This window comes from Piliocolobus tephrosceles, chromosome 6 (genome assembly GCF_002776525.5).
Source record: "Piliocolobus tephrosceles isolate RC106 chromosome 6, ASM277652v3, whole genome shotgun sequence".
Classification (NCBI taxonomy): Eukaryota; Metazoa; Chordata; class Mammalia; order Primates; family Cercopithecidae; genus Piliocolobus; species Piliocolobus tephrosceles.
In genome coordinates, this window is record NC_045439.1 from 122,858,521 (window position 1) to 122,868,562 (window position 10,042).

General features: G+C 56.2%; 2 protein-coding genes across 2 annotated transcripts in view; both read left to right on the forward strand.

The window, feature by feature from the left end:
• The first annotated feature begins 3,834 nt into the window (after positions 1–3,834).
• Positions 3,835–8,797, forward strand: LOC113219706 (myosin-6-like). The gene is made up of 11 exons (XM_026446952.1): positions 3,835–4,035; positions 5,276–5,419; positions 5,668–5,824; positions 5,920–5,947; positions 6,213–6,324; positions 6,630–6,722; positions 7,242–7,305; positions 7,551–7,649; positions 8,196–8,299; positions 8,394–8,532; positions 8,766–8,797. Exons 1-11 carry the CDS (start codon positions 3,835–3,837, stop codon positions 8,795–8,797), a joined length of 1,173 nt encoding a protein of 390 aa, XP_026302737.1.
• Positions 8,798–9,309: 512 nt separating this feature from the next.
• LOC113219707 (myosin-7) overlaps positions 9,310–10,042 on the forward strand; it is a 25,299-nt gene continuing 24,566 nt past the window's right edge. The window contains exon 1 of the mRNA XM_026446953.1: positions 9,310–9,336. Within this exon, the coding sequence (XP_026302738.1) occupies positions 9,310–9,336 (27 nt within the window). The remainder of the gene's footprint in view (positions 9,337–10,042) is intronic.

The window sequence follows — 10,042 nt, forward strand, 5'->3', positions numbered from 1 at the left end:
CTATGCAGAGAGACCCAGGGCACCTAAGCAACCAGAGCAAGAGAGACTGCAAGGGATACGGATCCTTCGAGAATGGCCAGGGACTGGACACAGGCCGCAGGGTTGAGAGAGGACTGAGAGTCAAGCCAGGGAGAAGGAGGGGTGCTGAGGGGGACGGGGGGAGAGGAAAGGAGAGGGAGCCTTGGAGGGAGAAGCTTGAAGAGCTGAGGGTATTGATCCCGAGTGAAAGAAAGAATTCTGGGTCACCTGCAAATGCAAGGAGAGTCAGGAAGGTGCAAGGAGATTGGAGAGAGGAGGAGGAAGAGCCTGGAGCAAGATGTGAAGGCCCAAAGTGAGAGAAGAGGCCAGCTTGGAGAAGGCAGAGCCTCATGTTAGACCCTGAGCTGGGCGGAGATATGGGTCAGGGAGAATCGGAGGCAGGCCCCACTCTGAGATGGGGAAGCAGGCAGAGGGAATGAAGGTGAGACATAGAGACAGATGCAATGGGGAGCCAGGCAGAAGAGAGGCAACCTGTACCAGGGAGGCCAGCCCTGCCTCCTTGGCACCCTCACCTGTGGCCAAAGCCTCCATCCCTGTCCTCATACGCCAGGACTCCCAGCAGAATGAGGAGCTGTTTCATGGCAGCTAAGGGAGGACAGAGAGCAGTATGTGAGAGCCAGGGAGAGAAGCCTGGGGAAGGGAGAGGACAGTACAGCAGAGCAGACAGGGGCAGGGCCTGGGGCTGAGCGAACACCTTCCTTCCTCCTCCTTCCATAGGAGCGGGGGACTAACCCCCCCATCTCCACTACCCGCTGCCCTGCCACCACCACCTATACCAAGTGAGGCCTGCTCAGAGCCCAGGGTTCCCTGAGGACAAAGCCTGGTCTTTGTCACCTGGACCTGACCCAGACTGACCTGGTGTTCTCAGCTCCTTATCATGTCCCCAGAGCTATGGGAACCAAGCAGTGACGCACTGGGCCATGGGCTAACCCCCTGGCTCGAATTCTGGGGCCTCGAGTAACCTAGAGCTGGGGACAGGTGGCCTGCATCCCCTGAGGGTAATGATTTGGCATAAGCACCTGCAGGAGATGGGGATGTGGGGTCAACTCAGGTCCCTCCAAGGACACTGAGAAAAGGTCCAAATGCTCTGGAGAGAGAGGTGTGTTTCTGAGCCCAGGAATGGGGCGGCTGCGTCCTAGGGAGCTAGGGAGCTTGGGGAGAGGCCACATCTTAATGGAAAGTGCTCCTACCCAGAGAAGCTGACCCTTGTCTCCCTACCCACCTCCACACCCTAGAGCTATATTGAGAGGTGACAGTAAACTGGTGGGAGGGGGGCTGGGAGAGTGTTCCTGGGTGTGAGGGTGGGGGGAAAGCCAGAGCAGGGGAGTCTGGCTTTGTTTCCTGAACACAATGTCCACTCTTAGTCATAACAGGAACAGCCTGCTGAAGCCCTGACACCTACAGCCTCTGAGAGGTGGCAGCATTGGAGGATGGGGAGCAAAGCCTTGAGGACCTGGGGTGCTTGAGGACACCCACAAAGAAGGGCATGTGAGTATTAGCCCTGGAGGGCTTGGAAGGGGGCACCAAAGTTCTGCCTGGGGAGGGGGCAGGAGACAGAGCCCCACCCCCATGGAATGCGGAGCCTGGGGACTAGCTGGTGTAAATCCCCAGGCCTGCCAGGCACCTGCACCCTCTGGCAGCCCGGAGAGGCAGAAGGGGGCAGCCCCCCACCCACCCCCCTCCTCCCTCAGGCCCTGGGATTAACACCATCTGCTTCTGCCCACCCCACCCCAGGAGTGGAGAGTGGCAGGGGAGGGCAAAAGCCTATGTGTGCAAATGTGGATGTGCAAATGTGTGCATCTGTGTACACAAAAGAAAGTAGAAAAGAAATCTGCAAACATGAGTGGGTAAGTGTGAAAAATCTGCACGTGTGGCTGAAGATGGGCACAGACACAGTCAAGTCTACACGTGAGAGAGCTGAACCGGGGTTCTGTGTGAAAATCTGCCTGAGGCGGCAGGGGAGAATCCCTTCCATTGTTTGAGCAGGTTGGATGATGGCCACTTTATCAGGAGCATCAGGGAAGGGGTGGGGACTCCAGATGTGTCCCCAAACCAGGGTGGCCTCAAGACCTCGGGAGAACACTTGTCTGGAGACTTGGGGAATAGAAGGAGACCAGGCATGGCACTTGTGCAGACTGAGGCCAGGACAGAAGTTCCTGACAAAAGAAAACTGAGCCGTGGAAGTGGACAGGAGGTCCCTTCCCTGGGCACCATACTCCAGCTTTTAGCCCCTAGCACTGGGGACTCCAGTTCCAAGAGCAGGAAGATGCTCCCAGCCTGGGGCTGTGTGAGGGCAGGTCAGAGTGGGAAGGAGAGGCTGGGGAACAGGGGAGAAAAGCCCGTGGTTGGGAGGGAGAGGACAGGCATTTGGCCTGCAGGAGAAGGTGACCCTCACCCATGTGTTCAATTCACCCTTCAGGTTAAAAATAACTGAGGTAAGGGCCATGGTGGGGTGGGAGAGGCGGTGCGAGAAGGTCCTGTCTTCCCACTATCTGCTCATCAGCCCTTTGGAGGGGAGGAATGTGCCTAAGGACTAAAAAAAGGCCATGGAGCCAGAGAGGCTGAGGCAGCAGACCTTTCATGGGCAAATCTGGGGGCCCTGCTGTCCTCCTGTCACCTCCAGAGCCAAAGGATCAAAGGAGGAGGAGCCAGGAGGGAAGAGTGGTGGGAGGGAGGGTCCCTCCGGAAGGACTCCAAATTTAGACAGGGGGTGGGGGAAATGAGATATAAAGGAACTGGAGCTTTGAGGACAGACAGAGACTCCTCCGGCCCAGGTAAGAGGAGGTTTGGGGTGGGATACCCTGAAGCCCGTCCACAGATCCCCCACCGTGAGGGACCCCCTTCACCAGGAGTGGGGTGCAGATCAGTTGGAGGCCTAAGGGCTCTGTTAAAACTGCCTATCTCCAGGCCCAGGGAAGTTCCCCCTGACACAAGGAAGTTCCACAGGAAACCCAGAAACCTCTTTTCTTCTCTGACTCTCCATTTCTTTCTCTGCATCATTCTGTGTCTCCTACATGTTGTCCCCATCTTTCATCTTCCTTCCTCCTTCAGGTGGCTTCCTTCCCTTGATCCTGGTTTTATCTTGCCTCTTGGTCTTCATCGACACTTGTCACAATCATGCTTCTTTGTCTCTCTCCCTTGCCCTTCCTTCTTGGCACATGTCCTCACATCCCTGCCTCTCTGCTTCTAACCCTGTTTCCACACCCGGTCCCTCACACTACTACTGACTCGCCGCCCTTTCTTTTCTGCCTCTGCGTCTTTCTCTTTCTGACTCCCTGGTCTGTCCTGCCTGTCTGTGCTCCAGGGCTGCCTCCATCCCCGGGTGGCCTGCCTCTGTTGTTCTTCACTCTCCTCATCTGTTCTCTCTGCCCGGTGCTACCTCTGTGGTTCCTCGCTCCACCCACGGTTCAGATTCTTCAGGATTCTCCGTGAAGGGATAACCAGGTGAGAACTGCCCCCATTTTCTCTGCAGAGAGCAGGGCACGCTTCTCCTGAGAGCCAGATTGCTGCACCAGGGCTCTGCTGTCCCACACACTCAGCATCACCCCTCAGCAAACTCCAGCCAATGCCACCCCAGGCAAACCCCTTACAGAGATTGTCCTCCAGCATCACCTCAGAGAGCAAGAGAAGCAGAGCCCTGAGTCAGAGAGGGTGCAATAGCAGGTGCCTCTCCCAGGGTGGAGGAGAGGAGCGGGTGCAGGGAGGGGGGCTGCAGAGGACAAAGTCATTCGCTGGAGCCTGGGCCCCCTCAGGAGTAACACAGCCCTCCTGTCTCTGACCCAGAGGAGCGCCAAGATGACTGATGCCCAGATGGCTGACTTTGGGGCAGCGGCCCAGTACCTCCGCAAGTCAGAGAAGGAGCGTCTAGAGGCCCAGACCCGGCCCTTTGACATTCGCACTGAGTGCTTCGTGCCAGACGACAAGGAAGAGTTTGTCAAAGCCAAGATTGTGTCCCGGGAGGGGGGCAAGGTCACTGCTGAAACCGAGAATGGGAAGGTGAGTGGGGCATGGCTCCAGGGCAGAAGGGAAGGAGGTCTGGGGAAGAAGATGCAGAGGTGGAGCCACTCGCAGTGGGAGCTGAGAGGGCTGGAGAAAAACCAAGGCCAGTGGGGATGCCAGGACATGCTCCTTTGAGGAGCCCAGAATCTGATCCCTCTCAAATTGACCTAAGCAGGTGCAACAGGTGCCACCCAGGGCCATGTGCCCCTTGCCAGAGAGGATGCTGAGGGAGAAGGACCTCAGTGTTTGTCTCAGAGGGGTCTTGTAGATAAAGAGGGCACAAACAACATTAAATGATGCCCCTTCTTGTACGTGTATCTCTCTTCCCTGTGCCTCAGTTTCCTCCATGGGTCCACTTTCTTAAATTCTGTTCACCCAGATCAAGAGTAAATTCTTAGACCCAGATGAACACAAAGATCAGAAACTTTTGAGCTGAGCACTCCATCCTTGACTGGCACTCAGAAGCTGCTGGTCCCTGGTTTGCTCATGCCAGCCAAGAGAATCACCCCTGGTTACCAGCTGTGGCTCAGGGCTTGTGTCTCATGAACTTGTTGACTGAATGTTACAACCCATTAAAGTGTAGAATAACAGGCCACAATCCCCTAGGGCTTTTGACTCTGATCCCAGCTCTGCCACCCGCTAGTCACTGTGCAGGCAAATCATTTAGTCATTTAGAGCCACGGATTTCTCCACTATAAAAAATGCTGGAATACCTATTGGCAGGATCTGGTGACATCAGAGCATGGCAAACTGCTGCTAATCAAACCACACCAACAGTGATGGATGGGGAGTGTGGAGTAGATGAATGAACTGCTTTTCCAGCAGGGGTGAAGGTTTGCCCTGAGCAACAGATACCCTAGAGCACTGCCCGCGGGAGACAGCCTTGGGGTCAGCATAAGGTGTGCACAGATCTGAGAGCTGCCAGTCTCCAGGTCTGCCCCAAGATCCTTGGAACATAGGGATTGAAGAGGGATGGTCATGGGCACAGCTGTCCCCAGGATGGTCTGGGCATCAGGCAAGAGAAAGGTATCCTAGGACAGTCTCTAGGATGGGAGATACAGTGGGAAGGGACATTATCTGGGGAAAGTGTCCCGGGGGACATAAAGGGTAGGGGCTGGGGCACTGGTTAGAGCAAGGGGAGCAAGGCTGTGTCCTGGGAGGAGGTCAGTGGGCAATGCTGGCAAGGGTCCCGGAGGGAGTGTGGTCACCCATCCTCCTGCCTATGTGCGCCCTCCAGACGGTGACTGTGAAGGAGGACCAGGTGTTGCAGCAGAACCCACCCAAGTTCGATAAGATCGAGGACATGGCCATGCTGACCTTCCTGCACGAGCCCGCAGTGCTTTTCAACCTCAAAGAGCGCTACGCAGCCTGGATGATATATGTGAGTGGCTCCTGCACACTGCAGAGACTTCCTGTCCCGCATGGAGGCCAAAATAAGCCAGGGAGGCTCTCCCAAGGAAAGGGGGAGGACTCTCCCAAGGGACCCAAGTCCCCTTCCCCGTTCCATCCCTAGTCAGTCACAGGAGGAGTAGAGCCAGCTGAAGTGAACAGGGACTTGCCTGGCTGCCACCACCGCCTGTCCCAGGTTCTCCCCACCAACCTCATGACCAGCCTTGTCTCCTGCTCCAGACCTACTCGGGCCTCTTCTGTGTCACCGTCAACCCCTACAAGTGGCTGCCGGTGTACAATGCTGAGGTGGTGGCCGCCTACAGGGGCAAGAAGAGGAGTGAGGCCCCGCCCCACATCTTCTCCATCTCTGACAACGCCTATCAGTACATGCTGACGGGTGAGCCTGGTGGCCCCTGGCCTCTGCCCCTCCTCCCGGACACCCACCCAGACCCTCAGGCCTCACCCCATTGCTTCTCCTCTTTTTTCTTCCAGATCGGGAGAACCAGTCCATCCTCATCACGTGAGCTAGTGCCATCCTCCCACAGAAGGGACTGGGCTGGGGGCATACAGGCTGATGCCTGGGGTGTAGCTGGGAGGAGAGGTTTAAGGCTGGAATTGCAGGGAGCATGGGACACTGAGCTCTCATTAGAGGGGTGCCAGAGCAATGAACCATGACAGGCATATCCTGCCGAGTGCTGGGCTCTGATGGCCAGGCTGGGAAGGGAAGCATGCTGTATCGAGAACAGTAGGAATTCTGAGTTTTGATTGGTTCCTGTGGCCCCCAGGGGAGAATCCGGGGCGGGGAAGACTGTGAACACCAAGCGTGTCATCCAGTACTTTGCCAGCATTGCAGCCATAGGTGACCGTGGCAAGAAGGACAATGCCAATGCGAACAAGGTGCCATGGGGGCCACAGGCTCGGCAGAACAGGGGTTGGGGGGCAGGCTGACCCGAGTTACCTGTGACATGGTGGGGACAGCCACACTGAGCTAGGCTTCTGATGGTCAGCCCAGTGTGGAAGACCTTCCTGAGAGGAGACACTCACCCTGAGGTCTGGGTAGGATCCTACGGAGTTGCAGACCCACCAGAGGTTCACCCGGCCCCCCACCTCCATTCCTCAGGGCCAAGGCAGCCTCCCTGCCTTCTCACCACTGCCTGGAGGTGGATGGAGGATGAACCCTTGTGGTTCTGCTCCTTTCATAGGGCACCCTGGAGGACCAGATCATCCAGGCCAACCCCGCTCTGGAGGCCTTCGGCAACGCCAAGACTGTCCGGAACGACAACTCCTCCCGCTTCGTGAGTGCCTTTGACCACTCCCAATGGCCTCATCCATCCTTGACAAGAAAAAGGGGGTGCTGTTTTGCCACACCCAGTTGACTGTACTGTATCTGGCTTTGGGATATCAACATGCACATGTTGGTGGGAAGACAGCTTAGGCTTTGAAGCCGAAGGCCTGACTTTCCACTTGCTCAGCAAGTCCTCACACCTCTCTGAGCCCTAGTTCCTTCACCTGTGAAACAGGGGGACTAATATCCACCCTGCAGATTACTGGGAGGATTAGGTGAGATCATATGAGGGGTACGAGCAGGTGGCATTCCATGTGCATTCCCCTCTGGGCCGAGGTTCCAACTAGGAGGTCCCTGCACATTGTGTGAGGGTGGCATCCTCTGCCCAGCTTCACTTATACTCAACTGAAACACCAAAGAGGTTGTTTACATTTCCAGAACCATCCAGGACTTCTGGGCTGAATAGAGGTCCAGGATTTCATTCTGTCCTTCCCACCAGTTCCCTCACTCTGTCCCATTCGTCCCCCAGGGGAAATTCATTAGGATCCACTTTGGGGCCACTGGAAAGCTGGCTTCTGCGGACATAGAGACCTGTGAGTACCAGCAGGGAGGCTGCCACCCTCCAGGTCCCCCTCTGCCTTCTCTCCCTGCCTGGTGGCCAGTCTCATCATTCCTGCCATCTTCTGTCTTTGTCTGCATTTGCCTCTGGGCTTTAGGATCCTTTTTGTTTAAGCCACATCTTCTCGCCTGTGGGTAACCCCTGCCCCCCATGGCCACCTTCTTCTGGCTCTACTCTCTTTCCTTCCTCACCTGCCTTCTTCCCCTCTGCCCACCTCAGACCTGCTGGAGAAGTCCCGGGTGATCTTCCAGCTGAAAGCTGAGAGAAACTACCACATCTTCTACCAGATTCTGTCCAACAAGAAGCCGGAGTTGCTGGGTGAGCCTGCCTGCCACCCCCCACCCACTGCTGTCCCTGCTGCCCTCCCCAAAGCCAGCTGTGTGCAGGGCAGGGCCCTCCTGCTCCCCACTGTGCCCCCATCTTGCGGCTCACTTCCCTCCTCCCTCTGCTCACTCCGCCAGCTCTGTCTCCCTTCCCGCCCAAGATCACCTGGATCTCCTCTCGCCTCCCTGTGCAGTCACACACCTCACTCCTTCTCCACCCTTCTCTCCACTCCTCCCTCAGCTTGTTTTTTGCCTTCTCTTTATTTGCCTCCCTATCTCCCATGTGTCACTCCCCTGCTACCCTCCCTCCTCCTTGTTATTGGAGCCCCTGCCAGGGCCCCTCTTCTACCCTTTCACTTCCTCTGGGTTCACTCTTGGTCCTTGCTGACTTCTCTTCTCTCCCTGCTCCCTGTCCTCCCCTCCTCCATTCTCCCCATCCCTTACCCCTCCTTGCCCCCTCCCTCCCTTCCCCAACTCTCCCTGCCTCTTCCCTGCCCTCCGCCTGCCCCTTTGCCCCTGCCCCGCCCCTTGCCTGGTGCAGACATGCTGCTGGTCACCAACAACCCCTACGACTACGCTTTCGTGTCTCAGGGAGAGGTGTCTGTGGCCTCCATCGATGACTCCGAGGAGCTCATGGCCACCGATGTGAGTGAGGGGGCTGCTGCGGCCGTTCAAGGGCCCCCAGGAGCTCCTGGGGCCACCACTCCAACTCCTCTCTTTGCTTCTCGCTCTGTCCCAGAGTGCCTTTGACGTGCTGGGCTTCACTTCAGAGGAGAAAGCTGGCGTCTACAAGCTGACGGGAGCCATCATGCACTACGGGAACATGAAGTTCAAGCAGAAGCAGCGGGAGGAGCAGGCGGAGCCAGACGGCACTGAAGGTGGGAGGGGCAGGCAGGCAGCACTGGGAAGGCCGGAGGTGCTGACCAGGCTCTCCGAAGGACTCAGATCCTAGAGAATCTGAGGCTTGTGGGGCAGCGGGGTGTGTTGAGGGATGGTGAGGGACAGGGACGTGGGAGAGGTGGGCAGACAGAAAGTCCACCACAATCCCACCAATTCCTCAACTTCCTGCACTCACCAGAACTGAGGTGGGGATTTTTCCTCTGTGCCCAAGACTCGCCCAGCCCCAGGAAGTACAGCCCCTGAGCTCTGCACATCACCATCACTAATGCAGGGCCTTTGCTCCTCAGCCCTTGGGTAAGCCCCTGGTGGGCTCATACCATGTTCTATTTGGGAAGCAGAGGGCCAGGGGTCAGGACACAGCCCAGGGCATTGGTGCATCAGTTTCCTCCTCAGTGAAATGAATCAACGATCTTTACTTACTCCTCTGGTGGCTACTGTGAGGTCCTTTGAGAAAATGTGAAGGTGCAAACAGTGTTAGACAGGTGCCCAAGAACATTCCTTCCTACCTTCAGGGACCCGTCTCCAAGTCTGCCCAGATCAAAATGTCAACCTGAGGTTCATGATAACATACCAACAGTTATTACAACATTCTTGAAATTACACCAAATAACTCCTCTAAATAGAGAAATCCCCATGTTAGGTGGCACATTTGGAAGGCTGGGGGTGGGAGTGTGGTGCTGTCTGATATACTCTTGGAGGTCTTGATCTCCCACCAAATCTCCCAGATTTGGTGACATGTGGATGGAGAGGACAGCATGGCCAGTCCAGGGCTAAACATTGGGGTAGAGAACGAAGGAGATAGGGAGCAGAGGACATCTAGCCCCTCAGCCACATCCCTGCCCTGGAGAGGTGAGGGACACAGTGAAGGTGGGGATATGCCCACAGCAGTGCTTGCGAAAGACCTGGCCCAGAGATGCCAGAGATGTAGAGAGAGAGAGAGCTGAGAAGAGCCAGTTGTGGCAAGAGACCATGGGCTGGATAAGGGGGCCTGGGCTCCAGCCTGACTCAGGCACACATTGGTTGAGCGACCACGGCAAGCTCTGTGCTCTCCCAGGCCTTGATTTCTTCCTCTTTAAGGAGAAGAAATTGGACCTGATGCTTCCTAAAGTCTTGGCCCCAGGACAGAGAAGGAGGCTCACTCATTGAAAATGCTCACTCAGGCCAGGTGCAGTGGCTCACATCTATAATCCCAGCACTTTTCGAGGCCAAAGGTGGGCAGATCACTTGAGGTCAGGAGTTTGAGACCAGCCTGGGCAACATGGCGAAACTCTGTCTCTACTACCAATACAAAAATTAGCCTGGCATGGTGGCTCACATCTGTAGTCCCAGCTACTCGGGAGGCTGAGGCAGGAGAATTGCTTGAACCCAGGAGGTGGAGGCTGTTGTGAGCCAAGATCGTGCCACTGCACTCCAGCCTGAGTGACAGGGCAAGATTCTATCTTAAAAAAGAAAAGAAAAGAAAAGAAAAGAAAAGAAAGAAAGAAAAGA